Source organism: Mesoplodon mirus (assembly GCF_964341445.2).
Source record: "Mesoplodon mirus genome assembly, chromosome: 2".
NCBI lineage: Eukaryota > Metazoa > Chordata > Mammalia > Artiodactyla > Ziphiidae > Mesoplodon > Mesoplodon mirus.
The window spans coordinates 231294938-231319152 of NC_138977.1; the positions used below are offsets into that span (position 1 = coordinate 231294938).

Sequence of the window (24215 nt, forward strand, 5' to 3'; positions counted from 1 at the left end):
TTTGTTGACAGTGGTTTACCATCGCGCACACAGGATATACACTTAAACTGTTAATTTAACAAAGTCACAACAGTCGCAATATTGGTTTAAGTACTTTAATAAGGACAGACATTGTGATATTTCACGATTCATGCTGTAGTATGCAAGTGTTAAAAAAAAAAGAAAAGAAAGGACGTGGGATCCATAACCGCAATGCCATTATAGGAAACAAAAACATTAAAGCTAACTTATAGTATCATCGGATTCTCGGCCCCCATAAGAATTTACCCATTCGTCTCACAACATCTCTTTCAGCTTCTTAAACTAGGACTTAATAACAAACCAGAATTCCACGTGGTTGCACGTGGGTCGAGACACAGTCTCATCCATCACATCCGGGGCTCAGGGCAGTAAGACCCGTTACCCCTCGATACACAAAACGTCCCCCGACGGCCCCTACGGACGGAGACGCGTGTGGGACACGCACTCTCCCCACGCAAGGACGCGCAGAAGCCTCTGGGATGGACTCTTCCGGGTTTCTCCTGCGCGTGTGCGGTCCCGCCCACCTCACCCTCTTCCGTCCGGAACTTCCGGGCCCCACCGCCCTACGGCAGCTGCGCTCGCGCGCTGGCTGGGATTCTGGGTCCCTGAAGGTGGGTGCAAGGGTGGAAGGCGGCCGCGGCGCGGGGACGCAGGGCGGGGCGGGGATGCTGCTCCACTCGGTGGGAGCGTAAAGGTCGGCGGGTGTGAGCGGCGCGGCCTGAGGCGCAGGTGCGAGCCGCGGCCTGGGCAGGGGCCGGGAGGCGATTGTGGCCTTAGGACCCGCTGGTCCAGGGCTGGAAAGGGCCGGCTCGGTCCGTGCTTCGAGTGTTGCTTGGTCAGAAGACGGTGCACTGCGGACAGCCGGGCACCCGCCTCCGGAGGCTTCGCGACCTGGGGGTGGAGTCCAAGGTGACTGTGAGGCCGGGGCGGGTCTGCAGACCACGCGAGCGAGCGTGGGTGGGCTGCGGGCTGCGTGCACTGTGCAGCTGTGCCGCCGAAGCAAGCCTCCCGGGCGATGTCATTAACCTCTGTGACACTCGGTTTGCTCACCTGTGACGCGAGCGCCTTAAGGACTAGCGAGTTGCCCCCGATTGCCGGAGAAATCAGTGTGAAGTGCATGAAGGAGTCTTACTATGTGGTAGTTGTTACTGGGGTCTCTCGGAGTCTTTTCAGCAGGTGAAGTGTCAGGTCCCCTCCTGCGCTGTGTAGCCTGCTGAGCACCAGGTTTCGTTTACAGTTTACACAAGTCCTAGCTTCTAGGGACCGTGAGTGCCAGGCGGGATCGTTGGGCTCTGAATGACTGACCCCTTTTCCTTGGAACAAGGTAGTTATTATGAAGCACGAAGGGGAGGCGCCCTATGAACCAAAGACAAACCCTGAAACCTGAACCCGCTTATTAGCGCTTCAGAGCAGAGGCAGAAGTCACAGAAAAGAGAAGATTCTAGCCTTGCATGGCCAAGCAGTTATTGATGATTCTGCGCAGAGTGAACGAGATATGGGTGACGCTGCTTCCTCCCGAAGTTGTCAAAGACTGAGTGATAATGGGAGGTCCGAATCGACTTTCAGAAGGAGACCTGAGCTAGGCTGAGAGGGGTAGGTAGAGACCAAAAGAAATGTTACTTATTGGAGAGGTCCCGAGGGTGTGGTCTGGGGTGGAGGGATAACCTGTCACAGCTGAGAGAATCTGTCTATGGTGCTCCCTAAATATTCCCATTCCTTCATTCTACTCCCACTGTTTCTGTTATCTGAACGCTCTCAAGCCTATTATACCGTCAAGTTTGGTATCTGGAGGTATGCTGATGCTCGCTCTTCCTAGCAGTTCTTTCTGTTAGTCCAGGAAGGGTTTGTCAGGGTATGTCTGCCTTATGAGAAAGATTGGGGAGTGAGCGGGGTGTGGGTGGAGGAGAGGAAAAAGGATTTGAGGACATGAGTGATGTGCCAGGCTCACGTGATTTTTTTGTATACATCAGGCATCTTGACTTTTGGATAATATTATCCACTTTGCCACCATTAAGTCAAACACGTTTACTTTTGACACCATTTTTGAGAAATGCAGTCAACTTAAGAACAAATAATTTTTAGAAGACCTTGACTTAAACATGCCTATCTTATTTTCCTTAATTCTTTCTGTGGACTAAGTGAGCTCCGGGGACTAATAATACAAGTGTTTCCCACTTAACATCAGAAATCTGTTCTTGATAATCATAAATTCCACAGCACAATAACAGAAGCCTATTTTCCACTGTTTAAAATGGGAAAATTACAGTGAATCACACTTCACTCTAATTGGCTCCAAACTGATTTTTAAAAAATGTAAATAAAACACAGCATATGCCCCCATAAAATTAACAGACTCATGTTATGGTGTAAAAAGGTTAAAACATAGTTTTCTGGTCTGCACACAATTGCTTTTTAAAATTCATGTGGTCTCTTGGTCGCAACAACCTTACTGAGGTCCATCCGGGTGACATTTGTTTTCCTTTCAGAAGTTCTACATGTGGTTGTGAAGTTCTGTTGATTGTATTTCAGCATGTAATGTAAGACTTTTTTCCCCAGGTAATTTTGTTAAAAACATTGAGTTTGGGGACTTATACATATCATTTAGCATTTGCTCAGTAATGAACCAACCCAAATTTACTGACTTAAAAAATAAAAAGTAATAAAAAAACATTGGGGGTTTCCCTGCTGGCACAGCAGTTGAGAATCTGCCTGCCAGTGCAGGGGACACGGATTCGAGCCCTGGTCCGGGAAGATCCCACATGCCATGGAGCAGCTAAGCCCGTGTGCCACAACTACTGAGCCTTCGCTCTAGAGCCTGTGAGCCACAACTACTGAGCCCACGTGTCACAACTACTGAAGCCCATGCGCCTAGAGCCCGTGCTCCACAACAAAGAGAAGTCACCGCAATGAGAAGCCCACACACTGCAACGACGCGTAGCCCCCGCTCACCGCAACTAGAGAAAGCCGGTGCGCAGCAACAAAGACCCAACGCGGCCAAAAATAAATAAATAAACAAATATATTAAAAAAAGATTTGCTCAAAGTTTAGCATTTTGGGTTTTTAAAAATTTTTGTTTTTACTTTTTTAAATTTTATTGATGCATAGTTGATTTACAATGTTGTGTTAGTTTCTGCTGTACAGCAAAGTGAATCAGTTATACATATATCCACTCTTTTTTAGATTCTATTCCCGTATAGGTCATTACAGAGTACTGAGTAGAGTTCCCTGTGCCTTCAGTAGGTTCTTATTAGTTATGTCTTTTATATATAGTAGTATGTATATGTCAATCCCAATCTCCCAATTTATTCCTCCCCCCCTCCTTTTCCCCTTGGTAACCATAAGTTTGTTTTCTACATCTGGGACTCTATTTCTGTATTGTAAATAGGTTCATTTGTACCATTTTTTTAGATTCTACATATAAGCAATATCATATGATGTTTGTCTTTGTCTGACTTACTTCACTCAGTATGACAATCTGTGGTTCAGTCTGTGGTTCAGCATTTTGGGGCTAGGTTTAGTTGATCAGTTCCTATGTGAGTGTTGTCTGGTTCACAAATGAAGCTGTAGTCATCTGGTGCCCCGACTGAGGCTGTTTGATTTAAGATGACTTCATTTACTTTTTTGGTGGTTTGTGCTGGCTGTTGGCTAAACCACGTGTCCCTAACAGGCTAGCCCCAGAAGGCAAGCTGTAGTGGAAAGTGCTTTTCATCTGTGTTTGCATCATATGTCCTTATTTTTTTAAATATCTTTTTCAGAGTATAATTGCTTTACAGTGTCATGTTAGTTTCTGCTGTATCCTATGTCCTTTTAACCAAAGCAGGTCAAATGGCAGAGCCCACATCAGTTGTAGGGAACTTCACAGGGAAATATGGAGAAGCAGCCATTGTTTAAATCAGAGAAGCAACCATTGTTTAAATAAAGCAACAACCATTATTTAAATAAGCATTTTAAAAAATTTAAATTGATGCCCCTCCATTCACCTTCTCTCCCAGCTCTATTTCCAGAGTCCTCTGTGGGTTTCTAAGAACAGCAGGAAATGAATACATCTCTGGTGAGTTGTTTTTTTTCCTCAACTTGTTTTATATTTTACTATATGAGCTTTATGAGGGTCCTTAAAGTAAAATGGAAAAGTAAAACTAAGTAAGATTCAGCTTCAGGGCAATATACATAAACAAGATAAAGGTGGCATGTGGATATAGGCACATAATATGACTTTAGAGTGGTCCAAGGTGAGTGCAATGGCAAAAACACAGGTACAACTGTTCTCTGATCAGAATGGGCCCTTAGAAGAAAGCATGCTACGTTCCCTTGAGACATGAGAACTTGCATGCACAGATGTCTGAACAGTGTCTTAATTGGTCACATAGATGATGGAGTGGACAGTGTTTCACTGCCAGTCTGGAAATAAACACTTCATGCATTCTGCAATGGTGACGCTTACCTAGTGCTGAAGCAGAACTTGCTTAATCAGGTTTTTCTGGAGTTGCTAAAAGAGTGTGGTCCCAGACAGCTTTTGGAAGGCCCTGCTTGATGCATGGATAAAACGTGGAATGTCTGGAGGATTGAATTGACTGCAGGTCCTTTATTTATTTATTTATTTATTTATTCATTCATTTTTTTGCGGTACACGGGCCTCTCACTGTTGTGGCCTCTCCTGTTGCAGAGCACAGACTCCGGATGCGCAGGCTCAGCGGCCCTGGCTCACAGGCCCTGCAGGTCCTTTAAATAACTCATTTCTCTCAGCTAGTCTATGTATGCAGGTTGTATAGCAGACTGTTCAAGGTTATATTTTCTGGCAAATGTTTCCACTGCTCTTTTGCAGCTTAACCTACTCAACATGGTCTTAATTCATTTCTTCTCAAGCTTGCCAATAACCTAAATTATAGTTAGGTTCAATGAATATGTTGTAGTCTTTGCCTTACTTGAACCTTCTGCCATATTGAAGCCACTGTCCATGATCTCCTGGAAATTCTTGTCCATTAGCTTCTATTGTGGCCTCTGATGGTTTATTCCCGAATGCTTCTGTCTTTTTCTTCTGCTCCTGGACGTTGCTCATCCAAGTGTTGAAACGTGGGCCCCACTCTTCACACTCTGCAGTTCTCCTTGACCTGTTTGGCCCTCTGTGATTTGACAGTCCTGTTTCTCTCCAGCTTGGGCCTCTTCCCTACCTTTAGACCATAGGTTCAGCTCCTTGTTGAATGCTTTCTTGTAGCTATCCAGAAGGTACCACAAGCTCAACAAATCCAAAATGAAAACCACATTCTTCTTTCTTCCCGTACATATGATACTGCTTTCATCCAGCCAGTGAGTCAGACCACCAAAATGGGATTTCTCCTGGACCCCTCCCTCTCTCTCAGCTTTAATCTCATCTCAGGTAAAGTCCTGCTACTTCTGTTTGTGCTTTTAATTTCATCTGATGTCTGCATTGTTGCTCACTAACAAACGCAGTAACTTTCTTTCTTATGTTGGAATTGTCATCCTTGGCAAAACCTGAAGGATGTGTTTGCTGTGATCTGGTTAGATTCCCCTCGAGCTGTGCTACTGGCCAGCATGTGTGGTGACAGCCTTAGGAGTCCAGTGGGAGAAAGAATTCAGGAGTTATTCAGACATATTGTGAACAAGGGTCAGGACAAAGTTACACAAAGTCTAAAAACAAGGGTTACAGATTTTTGTAATTTTTAACTTTCATTTATATAAATTTGTCAGTGATTCTGTCGCTTTTATTATGATATAATTGTGTATTGCTAGTTCAAAAACGACCTTTTTCCAAACCCTGTTAAAGACTATTTAATTCTTCTGCTGTTTCAGTGAATCACTTAAAAATGAATAGGGAGAAGTGAATGTGTGCATTATTCATAACTATGACTATGGAGCAGAACTCTCCTAATGTTGGTTAATTTTTTTATTGTGATAAAATATACATAAACTAATATTGGCAATTTCACCATTTTTAAGAGTACAATTCAGTACTCGTAGTACATTTAGTTTATGCACACTGTTGTGTAATCATCACCACTAAGAATATCCAGATTCATCCTCCCCAGATAAAACTTTACTCGGGACTTCCCTAGTGGCGTAGTGGTTAAGAATCTGCCTGCCAATGCAGGAGACACAGGTTCAATCCCTGGTCCAGGAAGATCCCACATGCCACGGAGCAACTAAGCCCATGCGCCATAACTACTGAAGCCCGCATGCTGCAACTACTGAGGCCTGAGCACCTTCTCCCATGCTCTGCAACAAGAGAAACCACTGCAGTGAGAAGCCCGTGCACCGCAACAGAGAGTAGCTACCACTCACCACAACTAGAGAAAGCCCACATGCAGCACTGAAGACCCAACGCAGCCAAAAACAAAAAAACAAAACAAAAAAACTTTACTCATTAAACCCTAACTCCCTATTCTCCCCTCCCCCAGCCCCTGGCAGCAGCCACTCTAATCTCTGTGTCTATGAAGTTGATGACTAAGAACCTCATATAAGTGGAATCATGCAGTCCTTAAGTGATTGACTTATTTCACCTAGTGTAGTGTCTTCAAGGTTTATCCATATTGTAGCACGTCGAAATTCACTTCCTTATAAAGTCTCAATAATATTACCATTATGTGTATGTCCACGTTTTATTTGTCCATTAATCCATCAATGGTTTTATGGGTTACTTCGACGTTTAGGCTATAAAGGATAATGCTGTTACGACCATGTGTGTAGACATATCTTTTCTAGTTCCCACTTTTACTTTGTTCCTTATACACCCAGAAGTAAAGTTGTAGGATCACGTTGTAATTCTGTATTTAATTTGTTCAGGCATCACCATGTTGTCTTCCATGGTGGCTGCGCTCTTTTACGTTCCCGCCGGCAGTGCACACGGTTCCGGTTTCCTCATGTTCTTGCCAACACTTGTCCTTTCCTGTTTTGTTTTGTTTTTGAAATAAGAGCCACATCCTTATGGGCATAAGACGATATCTCATTGTGCTTTTGATTTGCTTTTCTCTAATGACTAGCGATGTTGAGCATGCTTTTATGTGTGTATGGGCCATTTGTATATCCTCTTTGCACATTTTTTAAATAGACCTTTACTTTTTATAGCAGTTTTAGGTTCCCAGCAAAACTGAGCAGAAGTTACAGTGATTTCCAGTGTACTCTCTGCCCCCAGATGCTGCCTCCCCATAATCAGTATCAGGTATTCATTTGTTACAATTCATGAACCTACACAGACATATCATTATTACCCAAAGTCCTTGGTTTACGTTATAATTCACTCTTGGTACTGTACTTTTTATGGGTTTGGACAAATGTGTAATGATATGTATTCACCATTATAGTCATACAGAGTGGTTTTACTGCCCTAAGAATCCTCTGTGCTCCTTTTGTTCATCCTTCTGTAATTCATAGCCCTTGGCAACCACTGGTATTTTTACTGTCCGCATAGTTTTGCCTATTAGAGAATGTCATATAGTTAGAACCGTGCTATGTAGGTTTTTTAGATTGGCTTCTTGCACTTGTTAACATGCTTTTAAGTTTCCTCTGTGTCTTTTCATGGCTTGATAGCTCATTTATTTTTAGCACTGAATAATATTACATTTCCTGGTTGTACCACAGTTTATCCACTCATCTACGGAAGGACATTTTGGTTGCTTCCAAGTTTGGCAGTTGTTGAATAAAGCTATTACAAACATCCGTGTACTGGTTTTATGTGGACATACGTTTTCAGTTCCTTTGGATAAATACCAGAAACGCAGTTGCTGGATCATATGTTAAAAGTGTGTGTTTAATTTTGAAGACAGTACCAAACTGTCTTCTAGAGTGGCTCTACCATTTTGGTACTTTGTTATGGCAGCCCTATCAAATTAATGCACTGTACTTCATTCTACTGCTTTATAATCGGTTACTCTAAGGCTTACAATATGAGTCTTTATCAGAATATACTAGAGGAGTAGTGCATTACTTCACATAAAATGTAGAGACCTTTGAGTAGTAGTATTCCATTTACAACCCCTATCATTTGTACTTTGTTTTTATACATGTGTATTTACATATTGAGTCTACATACATTATGAGTCTCCTGTATGTTATTATAATTTTTCTTTAAACAATCATATCTATTTTAAAGGAATTAAGAGAAGAAATATATATATATATATATATGTATATATATATATATACATATATATATATATATAATCCTTTATATTTACCCACACATTTACCATTTCCAATGATCCTGATTCTTTCCTATGGATTCAGGTTAACATCTGGTATCTTTTTCTTTCATCCTGGAGAATGTCCATTATCATTTTTAGTGCTATCTTCTGATGATGAATTAGCTTAGTTTTTCTTTATCTGAAAATGTCTTTATTTCATCTTTATTTTTAGCGTAGTTTCACTGGGTAGAATTACAGCTTGAAGGATGTTTCCATTCAGCATATTAAAGACGGTTCCCACTGTTTCTGATGAGAAGTCATCTATCATTCATGTGCAGATGTACCTGAATGTGATCTTTTCTTTGGCTGCTTTCGAGATCTTCTCTTCACCTTTGGATACTGGCAGTGTGACTGGTGTGCCTAGAGTAGTTTTCTTTTCTTTTTTTATAAATTAATTAATTTATTTATTTTTGGCTGTGTTGGGTCTTTGTTGCTGCGCGTGGGCTTTCTCTAGTTGCGGCGAGTGGGGGCTGCTCTTCGTTGTGCGTGGGCTTCTCATCGCAGCGGCTTCTCTTGTTGTGGAGCATGGGCTCTAGGTGCGTGGACTTCAGTAGTTGTGGCACACGGACTCAGTAGTTGTGGCGAACGGGCTTAGTTGCTCTGCGGCATGTGGGATCTTCCTGGACCAGGGCTCGAACACGTGTCCCCTGTGTTGGCAGGTGGATTCTTAACCACTGAGCCACCAGGGAAGTCCCTAGAGTAGTTTTCTTTGAATCTAAGCTGATCATGGGTCATTGAGCTGCTTCAATCTGTAAATTCGTGTCTTTCACAAAATTTGGGAAGGTTTTAGCCACCGTTTCTAAAGATACATATTATGTTCCATTCTTTCTCCTTTCTGTCTGGTGCTACAATTACATATATGTTAGACTGTGCTAAATTGTTTCTTAGCCTCTTTTCATTTTTCTTTATTTTTTTCTCTCTTAAAAAGATAAGAAAATATCTACTGATCTATCTTTCAGTTCATTGGCTTTCTTTTGCTGTTTCCAGTCCGATGTTCAACTCATCAGAAAGTTTTTCTTTTTTGTTACTGTAGTATGTAGCTCTGCAATTTCCATTTAATTGTTTTTCTAGTTTGTTTTTCTGTACTGATATTGCCCCTCCCCCCAACCCCCCCTCCGCCAATACATTATTTTTTATCTTCCTTTAAGTACTTGAATGTATTTATGGATGGGTTAACTATGTTTCTGCTACGTGCAGCATCTGGGATTCCTTGGGATTAGTTTCTAGTGATTGTTTTTTGTCGTTTTTTGTTTTTCTTCTTGAATATGAGTCACATTTTCCTCTTACTTTACATGTGTTGAGATTCTGAATTATGTACTAAACATTGTAAATCATATGTTGCAAGAGTTTTTGGATTCTGTTATATTTCTCTGAAGAGTGATTTTGTTCTAGAAGGCAGTTAACTTGGCTGGATTCAAATTCTAAACTTCATTTCTTATAGTGACCAGCAACTGACTCTTCATTCACTTCCTTCAGCTTTGAGAGGCTGCTTTCTTGTTGGGCCCTCTGAGGTCTTCCACATATGTGTAGTTTAGTAGTCAGCCAACAGCTGTGGTTGGTTTTATGTGGAAATTTGGTACATTATGTTCTTTTGCTGCTTCTCTCCCAGGGCTACCCCCCCCACCCCCACTAAGTTTTCCAGTTTTGTTGGCAGCCCTGAACTATGCGCTCTGACACCTAAGCCAGTAAAGCTTCAGCTTTCAGTTTCTTGATCTATTTGCAGATTGAAGATTGCCCTCTGGTAAAATGCCGTAAACTTGCAAAGTAGTTTGTCCTTTAATGGATTATTCAAATCTAGTTTCTGCCTACTTTTAGTTGTTCTCCAGTGCCTTTAGGTGATTGTGTTATAAATTTTGTCCAGCTTTTATAATAGTTTCCTGCACATTGTTAGTCTGGTCAAGCTACTTTGCCATTAACATAAAAGCCATGCTACATTTATGATGTTTATATTTTTAAATCTACCTTCACTAGTTTATCTGGCCTGTCTTTATCATAGCATCATTTTCTCTTCACTGGACTATTGTTCAGCTCTCTTAAGTCTCCCAATCTTATTACCATCCCAACTCAGTTCTTTCTTCCATGGGAATAATTCATCCAAGATAAGGGTCAGTAAATTATGGCATACAGGTCAGACGTGGCTACTACCTATTTTTGTGTGACCTATGAGCTCGTTTTTTGACTTATTACACCTTTTTTAAGCAGTTACTATAAGGTTTGTGCTATTCATCTTTAATTTATCATAGTCTACTTTAAAATAAGATACCATTTATATAAGAACCTTAAAACAGTATACTTCAAAAGTTTTCTCCTCCCAGCTTCTGTGATATCGTCGGCATACCTTTTACTCCCACATGCATTCTTTTGTTTTGGCTGCATTGGATCTTCGTTGCTGCACACCGGCTTTCTCTAGTTGCAGTGAGCGGGGTCTACTCTTCATTGTGGTGCACAGGCTTCTCATTACAGTGGCTTCTCTTGTTGCACAGCCTGGGCTCTAGGCGCGCAGGCTTCAGTAGTTGCAGCACATGGGCTCAGTAGTTGCAGCACGCAGGCCCTAGGGCATGCGGGCTTCAGTAGTTGTGACCTGTGGGCTCAGTAGTTGTGGCTTGCGGGCTCTAGAGCACAGGCTCAGTAGTTGTGGTGCATGGGCTTAGTTGTTCCATGGCATGTGAGATCTTCCTGGACCAGGGATCGAACCTGTGTCCCCTGACTGGCAGGCATATTTTTAAGTACTGCGCCACTAGGGAAGTCCCCCACATGCATTCTTATTTTGCTTCATACAGTCAATTACCTTGAAAGGAGTTTGAACATAAAAATAATATAATATTATATTATATCATGTTATATTATACAATATATATTACATAATACAGTATATATTATATATTTATTAATATACTTACCATTTCGAGTGCTCTTTATTCCTTTATATATACCCAGATTTCTATCTGATATCATTTTTCTTCAGATTTTAGGCAATTTGATTATAGTGGTCCTTGTTATAGTTAGTTACCTGATGTTTCTTGCTTGTACAAACTTTGGTGGTCCCCAGAGTGCCCTCATGCCCTTCACCAGCTGCAATTTTGGGAGTCCCCATGATCACCCTCAGATTCAGTAATTCACTAGCAGGACTCAACTCAGAAAAGCCATTGTGGGCTTCCCTGGTGGCGCAGTGGTTAAGAGTCCACCTGCCAATGCAGGGGACACAGGTTCGAGCCCTGGCCCGGGAAGATCCCACATGCCGCGGAGCAACTAAGCCCATGCGCCACAACTACTGAGCCTGCGCTCTAGAGCCCACGAGCCACAACTACTGAAGCCTGTGCTCCACAACAAGAGAAGCCACTGCAATGAGAAGCCCGTGCACTGCAACAAAGAGTAGCCCCCACTCTCAGCAACTAGAGAAAACCCCCGTGCAGCAGCGAAGACCCAGTGTGGCCAAAAATTAAATAAATGAGTAAATAAAATTTTAAAAACTGTTGTACTCATGTTTATGGTTCTGTACAGTGAAAGGATGCAGATTAAAATCAGTTAAGGGATCAGGCACATAAAGCAGGGTCCAGGAGTCTTCATGTGCAAGGTTCCAAAAACCTACCAGTGGAGCCACGTGGACAGTGCCTTTTTCTCCCAGCAACAAGGTTTGACGGTGTGCATGGAATGTTGAGAAGTAAGGAAGCTTACTTGAGCCTTGATATCCAGCTTGTATTGGGGCCCTGTCATGTAGACCTGGTTGACCATCTGTGTGGCTGACCTTAATCTCTAGCCCCTCCATAGATTGAGCTCATAAAATGTGCTGATAACAAGGCCTCCCACCATTAATCACATTTTTAGCATAGGATATCTGTGTGACCCAAAGCTATCAGGTTAAACAAAGATATTTGTATCAGTCAAGACACTTCAGGGCTTATATGTAAAACCTGAAACCATAAAACTCCTAACAGAAAAAAGCTTCTACATTAGACTTGGCAATATTTTTTTTGGATATGGCACCAGATGCACAAGAAACAAAAGCAAAAATAAACAAGTAGGACTACATCATACTAAAAAGCTTTTGTACAGCAAAGAAAGCACTCAACCAAATGAGAAGGGAACTCGTGGGATGAGAAAAATTTGCAAGTCATATATGATAAGAGGTTAATATCCAAAATATAAGGAATTTATTACAACTCATAGGAAAAAACAACCAAGTCAAGAATGGGCAAAGGACCTGAATAAACATTTTTCCAAAGAAAACATACAGATAGCCAACATGTACATGAAAAGGTGCTCAATGTCACTAATCATTGGGAAAATGCAAATCAAAACCACAATGAGATATCACCTCACCCCTGTTTAATGCCAGTATCAAAAAGACGAGATCACAAGTGTTGGTGAGGATGTAGTTAAAAGGAAACCTTTTACGCTAGGGTGGGGATTTATACAGCCATTTTAGAAGACAATATGAGATTTTCTCAAAACTTAAAAATAGGGACTTCCTTCGTGGTCCAGTGGCTCATACTCCATGCTGTCAATGCAGGGGGCCCAGGTTCAATCCCTGGTCAGGGAACTAGATCCCACATGCCACAACTAAAGATCCCGCATGCCACAGTGAAGATCCCGCACACGGCAACAAAGATCCCGCGTGCTGCAACTAAGACCCAGCACAGCCAAATAGATGATAGATAGATAGATAGATAGATAGACAGATAGATAGATAGGAAGAAAGAAACAATAAGAAACCTTAAAAATAGAACTACTGTGTGATCCAGGAAATCTGCTTCTGGGAATATTTCTGACGGAAATGAAATCAGTATCTCAAAGAAATATCTTAACACCCGTGTTCCTTGCAGTGTTACAACAGCCAAGATACAGAAATAACCTAAGTGTCAGTAATCAGATGAATGGATAAAGCAAATGTGGTATATATATCTAGGGGAATGTTACTTATCCATTAAAAAGGAAGATATTCTGCCATTTGCAACAAGATAGATGAACCTGAAGGCATTATGCTAAGTGAAATAAGCCAAACAGTGAAAGGCTACATTATGGTATCACTTAACTATGGAAGGAAAAATAGAAAAAGTTGAGTTCATGAAAACAGTAGAATGGTGGTTGTCAGGATGGGGGAAATGGTAAAGGTTGGTGAAAGGGTACAAACTTCTAATTATAAGATGAATAAATTATGAGGAACTAATGTACAGTATGGTGACTATAAGACCATAGTTTATAATACTTTATTGTTTAGTTGCAATTTGCCATGAGAATTGATCTTAAGTGTTCTCACACATACACACAAAGAGGGTAACTGTGAGGTGATGGGTGTGTTAAGTAACTTGATTGTAGTCAGGTCATAATGCATACATTTATCAAATCAGCAGGTTATACACTTTATTTATTTATTTATTTTTAAATTAATTTTATTTATTTTTGGCTGTGTTGGGTCTTCGTTTCTGTGCGAGGGCTTTCTCTAGTTGCGGTGAGCAGGAGCCACTCTTCATCGTGCATCGCAGTGCGCAGGCCTCTCACTGTTGCGGCCTCTCTTGTTGCGGAGCACAGGCTCCAGACGTGCAGGCTCAGTAGTTGTGGCTCACAGGCCTAGTTGCTCCGTGGCATGTGGGATCTTCCCAGACCAGGGCTCGAACCCGTGTCCCCTGCATTGGCAGGCAGATTCTCAACCACTGTGCCACCAGGGAAGCCCCCTACACTTTAAATATATATAATTTTATTTGTCAATTATACTTCAATAAAAATGGAATAATGTAAGATTAGGTATAAAATTAAAAACTAATAAAATAAAAAATAAATATGCCTTCCTCAGTAGCTGGGCTGCTTTTTTTGATATGCTTCTTGTCGATAGTCTCAAGCAGCCTCTTTAAATCTTCAACTGTCAGTATTGTTTAGTTCAGTTTGGTTGGTTTTTGACAGTACAACCCTAAAAAATGTAGTTGGATTTATATCTTTGATTTCAGCCAGTTTGAGCTTTTTGATACATACCTTTCTATCTTTTTTTTTTTTGGTATTCATGTATCTATATATTTTTTAGACTGTAAGTTTTTGTTTTTTCTTAAGTATTTCATCCTTAGTCTGTGCCATTTTGTGCAACAGAAGGGATTTATTTTGGGCCAGCTCAAGCCATTCTTAAGTTTTAACAGTGACTATCATAGTTATATTCTTTATTTGTTACTTGCCATACAGTTCAGTATAACTACTTTTGATTCCTAAAGTATTTCTCATTGTATTTTTTTCTGTAAGAACTGAAAGAGGCAACTTTTTATGCCTTAACACAATAAAAGCTAAAAAATTTTTGAGAGTTTTCCTACTCTACAAGACCCCAAATTTCTAGCTTCTGCTTATTTTCTTTCATCCCTCCTTGTAATCTGTTTTTTTTTCCTCCCCTTAGCTCATTTTCCTATATTGCTTTATCAGAAGCGGTGACTAGTAGTTGAGATTTACTATTAACATTTTGATTTCCTGCCTCTTTTTCTAAGATTTTAAGTCCATGATGTAAACATTATTTGATTTACGAAGTATGGCTCATGTGGCTTACGTACCAGTAAGTATATAACGACCAGTTGTCTTCAGTAACACCATGGTCCATTCTCACACCACCCTCACAGTTCCTTTGCACTACGTGTTGCCATTGTTGGTGGTGTTTGTTTTTGTTTGGTTTGGTGCCGGTTCAGTTACCAGTTCAGTCAGGAAGAAAGGCTTCTTTCTCAGTGCTGTTATTACCTGTCCTTCATGGGTCAGCTTTAGTTTTGTTCCTTTCAGCATCATGCAGCATCCCGGACAGAGGAGTATTTCTTTCTGTAATATTGCTGAGGATGAACGTGGTAAAGGGGAGATACGGTGATCATTGTGTGACTCTTGAATAGGATCTGTTTAGGAGTGGTGCTTCCATTCATATGTCATTAGTCAAAGCAAGACAGGTGGGGAATTACAAATCTGTTTATGTGAGTTCCAGCGCAAGGGGATATATACACCCTTTTACAGAGAAAGGCACTGCAAGGAGTGCTATGAACTGAATTATATTCCCCCAAATATATGTGCTGTAGCCTTAACTCCCAATGCATTTAATCAAGTTTAAATGAGGTCGTAGGGTGGGGCCGTTACTCCAATAGAACTAGTGGCCCTGTAAGAACAGGAAGAGAGAGATCTTTTCCTTCCTTCTCCCTCCCTCCCTGCCATATATGGACTCAGCAGAAACGCAACCATCTGCAAGCTAGGAATGGAGCCCTTACCAGGAAATGAATTGGCTGGCACCTTGATCTTAGACTTCCCTGCCTCTAGAATTGTAAGAAAAGAGTTTTCTGTTGTTTAAGCCACCCAGTCAATGGCACTGAATTTAGCTGGACAGAAATATAACCTACCACATGTTTATTCTTAATTTTCCACATGAACTTTTAAATCAGCTTGCCATGATGTGTACTAATTTGCATCAGTGAACATGGTATGTCTTTTCATTTGTTTAGTTCTTTTTTGTATCCTTCAGGGTTCCCCCCCCCATAAATTTTGTACATTATTTTGTGAAATGTATTGCTAGGTGTTTTGTCTTCTTGTTATTGTGGTTGTGTGAGTGTCCTCATGTCTATGAAGGTTTATATAAAAGCCTTATACTAGTTATATAAGCTACTAATTTATTAAATCTTCCTATGTGGAGCATTTGGATGTCATGTGATTCTCTTCAGTTTTCCAAGTATGAATTATATGGAAGCCATCATCATTTTCAGTGCTGTTTTTCTCTCTTTAATTGTGTTGACTGACACTACTAATACAGTGTTAATAACTATGGTGATGAAGCATCCTTGCTCTGCATGTTTCCCCATAAGTGTGATGCTGGCTTTCACTTGTGGCTAAGACATACACATTTATCATGTTAAGGAAAAATCCCGTGAATCCTCTTTTAAGTTTTTTTTATTACAAATGAGAGGGTATTTTTATAGATGTCTACTTAGCATCTAGAATTTTCTCCACCAAACTACAAATGTGATGAATTGTATTAATAGATTTCTTAGTATTAATAGATTTCTTAATATTGAGGCTTTCTCTATTCCTAGAATAATTAAAAATTTCTTCTCCATTGTCATGGTCTGTTTTTCTTTCTCTGTCAGTAAATATCAGTGTTTCCTAAAACACCATACTTGTTCGTTTTCTCCTTTCAATCTCTTAGGTTCTCTTTGAGCAGTTTTATTCACTCTGATGGCTTCAGCTACCACTAAAATATTGCTGTTTCCTAAATCCTTTTCTTCATCTTGTATCTCTCTCCTGAGCTCAAGAGCATATATCCATTTGCTAGTTGCACATCTGCACATATTTGACCACAGAAATTTCAAACTTCAAACATGCTATGTCCAAGATCTGTGTCTGTTCTGCAAATCCTATTATTTGTCCTTATCCCAATATCAGTTTATAGCGCTAGTATCTACCAGCTTGTGCAGACAGCCTGGTAGTAAAGCTTTCCCTTCACCTTCTCAGAGCAAATGAGTACCAAATTCTTTTTCTTTTTTTCTGTTTTGGAACTAGTCCCCTGTTCTGTATTCATCTTCCTGTGTTACCTCTGTTACCTAGTATAGTTGGTCATTTCTCCCTCTGGTTTTTCCTCCTCTGATTCTCCCTTAAGCCCTTCACCATTCTCCTGCTGGACGATGACTGTTAAAGGGCACATCTGGTTATGTAGCTTACCTCATTATCAGCCCCTCATTATTCACTCCCTGTTGTTTAGGAAGTGGGTCATGTTCACTCTTGGGTAGACATAAGCAATTCCTTAGGTAATAAGAAAATTCTAGGATGCATGTGTACATTTTTTAAAAAATGGTGAGCACATAAGGTTTTTTATTGATGGAGTTAGGTCATCTATTTAAATGCAGGGTAACTTTATGATCAGTTCCTTGAATACCTTTACTGTCTTTATCTCTTATCTCAGCCCAGGAGCACCCACCTGGATGTGGTGCTGCTTGTACTTCTGTTAAAGTGGCGCCTGTCCTTTCTGCCCTCTCAGCTTGACTTCTGCTCTTGCCTCATGTTCATGAGAACCTGTGGTTCACACTGAACAGCTGACATGTTTAGCTCTTCAGTGAAGTGCAACCTGACAGTACAAAGTACAACTGTTCTTCTCCCTTGATACCCCAGGCTACCTTAAACATGTGTGTAACCTGGTTCATCTAACACATTATTCCAGGTAAGTGTGTGTACTTATGTCTCCATACCAGCTCATATGTTCCTTGTATCTTTGGCAATGAGGACCATTCCAGATTTATAAGGGAAACTATGATAGTACTTTGAAGAACTACTAAATTAACACAGACGTAGGGCATTTCTACTGTGATTTCTCCTTATCCCACAATATAGAGTACAAAGCATGGTATGGTATATCCTGTGTAAGATAAAACACACACATAAGAATGAATTCCTAGACTTCCTGTTCTTTTGACCCAGGCTGATGCCTTGAATTGAGGAAAAATGTACCATTACAGGGGTTGGTGTCATTTGAGGATGTGGCTGTGAACTTCACCTGGGAGGAGTGGCAGGACCTGGATGACGCTCAGAGGACCCTATACAGGGATATCATGCTGGAGAACTACAGTAGCCTGGTGTCACTGGGTGAGCAGAACTCCCCTAGTAACTGCCAAGTGCAAGCACTTTTTTCTTCAGTGGTAAATGTACAGTTTGTGAAATGAAATGCTACTTAGGTTTAAGATTCCGGGCCAGGAAGAACGTGTGTTCACCCCTCCAGTCAGAGGTTCAGATCGGCCCTTCATTGCACGACTCTTGTAGCTGTGCTGTTGGCATTTTTTAAGAGCCCGTGAAACATGAATAGTTTGGTGAAAGTCCTACATTATTTCTCATCAACAGGGCATTGCATTACCAAACCTGAGGTGATCATCAAGTTGGAGCAAGGAGCAGCACCATGGACTGTAAAAGAAACCCCAGACCAGGGTTTCCCAGGTCAGTCAGTGCATACTGAGCAGGGAGGCTGGGAAGAGGAGAGCACAGCAGATGTTGGCCATGCTGAGCTATTTTTCAACAGTGGTTTTCTCCAAGTTCATACCTTGGGACAGACTGTAGCCTGCATGTATCAGACTCATGCATTGTTCAGTCTCCAAATATGGCTCTCAGATGTAAACCTCCCCCTTTTTGTTAATTGCTGAATATTTTCTTAGACTTACCAAAAACCGGTGCCCACCTGCCTCCTCTTGGAATTTTTTCTTGGTTAGTCACTGTCCCTAGATTCTCAGTAGGCTGCCTTTTTTGGTTTTTTAAAAATATTTTTTTATTTTTTGGCTGTGTCGGATCTTAGTTGCAGCACGTGGGATCTTCGATTTCTTGTGGTGCACGGGCTTCTCTCTAGGTGAGGCGCACAGACTTAGTTGTCCCACAGCGTGTGGGATCTTAGTTCCCTGACCAGGAATTGAACCGGCATCCCCTGCATTGCAAGAAGGATTCTTAACCACTGGACCACCAGGGAAGTCCCAGTAGGCTTCCTTTTTGTTCATTCTCAGAGACTGTTTTCTTTTGGGCATTTAGTAGTACATTCATTTATTCTTTTAACATGTTAATTGGGAAGTTTTACACACTGGTAAATTTTGTAAATGTGTGGATAACAGCAGTAATCAAAGAAATGTCCTTTTCAAAATTAATTAATTTATTTTTATTTCTGGCTGCATTGGGTCTTTGTTGCTGCACACGGGCTTTCTCTAGTTGTGGTGAGCGGGGGCTACTTTTCGTTGTGGTGCATGAGCTTCTCATTGCTATGGCTTCTCTTGTTGCGGAACACAGGCTCTAGGCACACAGGTTTCAGTAGTTGTGGCTCACGGGCTCTAGAGTGCAGGCTCAGTAGCTGTGGCACATGGGCTTAGTTGCTCTGTGGCATGTGGGATCTTCCTGGACCAGGGATCGAACCCATGTCCCCTGCATTGGCAGGCGGATTCTTAACCACTGTGCCACCAGGGAAGTCCCAAAATGTCCTGTTTATATAGAGCTTATATTTTGTTGAAAGAGAAAAATGAAACAAATGTACATGTTTAGTAGTGAAATCAGAGCCACAAAAGTGTTAAACAAGGATGAGAGAGAGGAAGATAAGAGGATAGTGTTTCCAGAAGGGTGTTAAGGAGGCACATTTAGGGGAGGTTAAGTATTTATGTTGGTAGAGCTTACGTTTGAGATGACTGTATTCCATTTTGACATGGAACATATGCATGCGTGTAAAATCTGGAGTAGAAGGTGGACATCACTGCTGGAGATGCAAATTAGGAAATCATTAACTCAAGACTGGTAGGAGTAGAGGGGGTGGCCTACGGACCTATTAAGACCACGAGAGAAGTGGTCCAGGTACAGGGCTCATGAATCACTGCATCAGAAACCATGAGGCTGAGAAGGACCCAGAAAACTGTTCACCGTGGAAAGCGGTGGCCCGTGACATGGGAGGATAAACTAGAGACTGTGGGTCCAAGGCCAGTGAAACCAAGAATTTCGTACTTTGGGAGTGGAGTTTGAAATTAACATTTTTTACTTTCTCTTGTGAAGATCATTGTTAAAAAAAAAAAGAATGAGAAGTATACATGGGACTCCAGTTTCAATACAACTAAGGGACAGCTGAAACTGTAAAGTACAGTAAAGTTAATATCTTCAGAAGCAGTGAATTATCAAGTAGTCACTCGTACCATGAAGTGAGGTGAAAATGCCTTGGCTGTTGGTCTCAGAAGCACCCAGAAAAAGCTTTTTGAAGATGGTGGGCACATGCTGGGTTGTAGAACCTAAATCCTTCAGACCAGCAGGGAGGAGTTGCACAAAGCGATGAATTAGAGTTTCGTGAACTTGTTAGGGTTCTGAGAAGCCAAGGGTATAGTGTTAAGTTAGGAATTTGCAGAAAGCTCCCTTGTCTAGCATGGAAAAAAAGATTAAGCCTTTGAAAAACCCACAGGTGCCTATAGCTGTTCCCCAGGGAGAACTAAAAACTAAACAAACATAGTTGTAAAGTTTTTGTCTCTAAGCAGTATTCTTGTTTAGGTGACAGACAAGTGGCCCTCTCCCATATCCTGTAAGTAGCTTATCCAGGAAAATCATGCCATCTTCAAAGCTGAGCTATCAGAAAAGGGCTAGCACAAGTTACCCACAATTATAAGAAGAAAGGTAGAGATAATGAATGGAAAACCAATGGTAGATGAAAAGCTGTCAGCTGAAATCTACATTTAGACAGAAAGTAAATACTTTGACCTAATACTTCCTCATTGAAAAGAATTTAAAAGAAAGGAAAAAAACGTAAGCAAAACCAAACAAAAACAAAAAACCCAATGATTTGACATTAGAAAACCTATAAATGAAGTTTCTTACATTAATTCATTAGGGAGAAAAATCACATACTTATAAAATCAGTACCCATTATTGAATTTTTAAAATATTTATTTATTTATTTTTGGCTGCGTTGGGTCTTTGTTGCTGAATGCGGGCTTTCTCTAGTTGTGGTGAGCGGGGGCTACTCTTTGTTGTGGTGCGTGGGCTTCTCACTGTGGTGGCTTCTCTTTGTTGTAGAGCACGGGCTCTAGGCATGTGGGCTTCATAGCTGTGGCACACAGGCTCAGTAGTTGTGGCTCACAGGCCTTAGAACACAGGCTCAGTAGTTGGGGTGCACAGCATGTAGGATCTTAGTTGCTCTGCAGCACATGGAATCTTCCAGGACCAGGCCTTGAACCCGTATCCCCTGCATCGGCAGGCTGATTCTTAACCATTGTGCCACCAGAAAAGCCCCCGTTATTGATTTTTTAAAGAATCATATCCTGCTAGGATGAAAAGAAACTTCTTTACCTTTACAAACCATTCCATAGGAAATACTTATATGTGATTCAAAGGTATGACCTGTAATTATTTTTATCTCCTTTTAGATGTCCAGATTGTGGATGACGTGATTGAGACCAGCCAGGAAAATCATGGTAGACGTTTGTGGCAAGTTGTAATCACCAGCAACGAAACATCAACTAAGGGGACAACTGACTTAGGAAAAACATTTAATTTGAGCCCAATTCATATTTCAAAACTGATGATAAATGATGGTAACTATTCAGAAATGAAGCCAGAAATGTTGAATATGTGTAAGAACACATTTCTCCCTAGTGAGCCTGATGAGATGCATGCTGGAGAGAAACTGGAGGATAGTAATAGAACTGGGAAATCCCTCAGATATGCTAAGTACCCTAGTCATCAGAAAAAGAATCAAACTCTGCAGCAACCTTTTGAATGCAACAGACAAGGGAGAGACTTCATCAAGGAAGCAATATTCTTTACACATAGGATGTTTCATATGGGTGAGATGGCTTACAAATGTAAGAAATATTGGAAGGCCTGTGGTAAGTCAGCTCTCATTGCCCAAGAGAGAACTCACATAGGGGAGAATCACTATAGATGTAACAAATGGGGGAATACCTTTTGTAAGAAACCAACACAGTTGAATCTTCACAGAGCTGATCTCCAGGAGCAACAGCATAAATGTAATCAAAGTGGGAACAATTTCTGCCAGAAATTACATCCCACTCAGCTTCAGAGAATTCAGTTAGAGAAAACGTTTGAATGTGATGTATGCGGTAAAACTTTCTATAAAAAGTCTAATCTCACTAAACGTCAGAAAGTACACACTGGAGAGAAACCCTATGCATGTGATGAATGTGAGAAATCTTTCGGCCATAAATCAGACCATACTATTCATCAGAGAATCCACACTGGAGGAAAGCCCTATGAATGTAATGAATTTGGGAAATCCTTCTGCCAGAAGTCAGCCCTCACTGTCCATCAAAGGATTCACAATAGGGAGACGCCTCATGAATGCAATGATTGTGGTAAAACCTTCCATAAGAAGTCAGTACTCACTGCACATCAGAGAACTCACACAGGAGAGAGACCTTATGCATGTAAAGAATGTGGGAAATCCTTTGGACACCGGCCAGCCCTCACTGTACATCAGAGAACTCACACAAGAGATAAACCTTATAAATGTAATGAATGTGGGAAATCCTTCTGTGTGAAGCCAAAACTCACTGTACATCTGAGACTTCACACAGGTGAGAAACCCTATGAATGTAAAGAATGTGGTAAAACTTTCTACCAGAAGTCAAAACTCACTGTACACCAGAGAACTCACACAGGTGAGAAACCTTATAAATGTGACGAATGTCAGAAAACCTTTTGTGAAAAGTCAACCCTCAATAGACATCAGAGAACACACACAGGAGAGAAGCCCTATGGATGTAAAGAATGTAGGAAAACTTTCTTCCAGAAGTCAGCCCTCACTGTACATCAAAGAACTCACACAGGAGAGAAGCCCTATGAATGTAATGAATGTGGAAAAACCTTTTGCCAGAAATCACACCTCAGCAAACATCAGAGGACTCACACAGAGGAGAAATCATGTATGGCAGAGACTGGCTGTATGTACACCCAAACTCACTTTCTTTTTCTTTGGGGCACACAGTTAGCCTGCATTTCTCAGCCTTCCTTTACTGTGGGTGGGACCATATAACTGAGCTGTGGCCAGGAGAATTTGAACACAAGCAGTAAACATTAATGCCAGGCCAGGCCAGAAGAAAAAAAAAACCAAAAACCTTCCATGCATTCCTGCTGACTTTTTATGCCCTGTGGTTCTGAAGCGCAAATCTGCTCCCCACACCCCCACCCCAGTTTGCCTTGGAGCCACCGGGTGGAGATGGCAACCATGACTTAAGACAGAAAAAATTGATTATGATTATGGACAGCAGAAATTTTCCCAACTCTACCAAAAAAAAAATGTCCATTTGTGCTTTACCTGAGTGAGAAATAAATATTCACTGTTGGGCCCTCCCATGTGTAATCTATTTACAACACTACCAGTCCATTGTGGCCAGTTCATTTTATGAATTTGAGACAGACTTCTGTGAGAAGTTACCAGTCCTTGTGTAGAAAATTCAACACAGTTTCTTGTGGTGTCATCTTTCATCCCCAGTCAATTGATGGAAAAATCAAGTCATATGAAGAGACAAAGAATGCAAGAAATGTAGGAATGCCTTTATCAGAGAGAACTCATCGAACACTGAGAATAAAGTAAAGCCTTATAAATATCTTTAATGTGTCAGAGTTTTCAATAAAACAACTTTATGTACATCAGAGAATTTCTAATGAAAACTATCAGCTTAGGTAATCTGAATGCAGTTTTTCAGATAGAAATATTAATGTATTGAAAAAAAAGTTTAAGACTGTAGACAAACCGTCCTCTAATGGGGATGATTTTGCCTCCAAAGGAACATTTGGCAGTGCTACTCCTGGTACCAGCACAATGCCACTTCTGCCTTTTCATATTCAGAGAAGTTGCAAGGCCCGTGAAAGTTCTGAGGAGTGGAGAAATAGACTCTCCGTCTTTGATGGAAATGTTGCAAGGGCACATTGCAGAAGAGAGTGCAGGATGGGACATGTTAATGCGACCGTCTTTGGAAAATATAGTGTGATGCTGTCCACTGTATGGCCACAGAGTTCACATAGCTTCCACATACAAAGAATACTCATACTCTACTAAGTCTCCCCCAAATCTCATTTTATAAAGCCGTTGGCTCAGAAATCTAGGATCTTGTCATCTGTATCAGGTCTGGGTACACATAGGCTCTTCGGGCACAGTTCCATGTTCATGGTTGCTCTGAATCTGAAGATGTGTGACCTGAAGTGACCAGTCACCTGCCCTGCAAACACTCAACAGGCAGTGGTAACACAGAGTTGGGATACCAACAGCAAGTCCGTTCAAGGGGCAGTGGGATGGGGAGGCACTTAGCCATCACTGGCTAAGTCTAGCAGGACACACCATCAGTTCCTTGATTAGGGTACAGTGTTTCAGGGGATGATTTCCAAGGCTCTGTGCTGAGTGAAGTCATCTTCCCTTTTCCATGAGACAAAGCCCGATTTTATAACTAACTAGTTGCTTCAGTCCTACTTCCTGCCCAGAGGGCTCTTTTTTTCTTTTGTTTTTTCCTCTCTAAAAAAAATTTTTTTTAAATTAAAAAAAATTTTTTTTCCTTT

At 41.1% G+C, this 24215-nt stretch overlaps 1 protein-coding gene across 4 annotated transcripts; it reads left to right on the forward strand.

The window, feature by feature from the left end:
• The first annotated feature begins 2 nt into the window (after positions 1 to 2).
• Positions 3 to 23271, forward strand: LOC309798613 (zinc finger protein 717-like). Of its 4 annotated transcripts, none has more exons than XM_082611136.1 (5): positions 3 to 632; positions 17663 to 17789; positions 18042 to 18134; positions 21068 to 21235; positions 23155 to 23271. In XM_082611136.1, exons 1-5 carry the CDS (start codon positions 501 to 503, stop codon positions 23160 to 23162), a joined length of 528 nt encoding a protein of 175 aa, XP_082467262.1. In that variant the 5' UTR covers positions 3 to 500; the 3' UTR covers positions 23163 to 23271. The 4 variants fall into 4 exon arrangements, with proteins under 4 accessions (XP_082467262.1, XP_082467259.1, XP_082467260.1 ...); XM_082611134.1 differs by adding an exon at positions 4014 to 4072 and having other exon boundaries at positions 562 to 632; positions 21068 to 23271; XM_082611135.1 differs by lacking the exon at positions 3 to 632 and adding exons at positions 733 to 1614; positions 4014 to 4072 and having other exon boundaries at positions 21068 to 23271.
• The last annotated feature ends 944 nt before the right edge of the window (positions 23272 to 24215 follow it).

Excerpts from the sequence above, each read along its gene's own strand:
- LOC309798613 (XM_082611133.1), top strand. The coding sequence starts at position 501 with ATGGACTCTTCCGGGTTTCTCCTGCGCGTGTGCGGTCCCGCCCACCTC. Across the intron at positions 633-17,662 it reads GGGATTCTGGGTCCCTGAAG|GGGTTGGTGTCATTTGAGGA; the intron begins GTGGGTGCAAGG and ends GTACCATTACAG. Across the intron at positions 18,135-21,067 it reads CCCAGACCAGGGTTTCCCAG|ATGTCCAGATTGTGGATGAC; the intron begins GTCAGTCAGTGC and ends ATCTCCTTTTAG.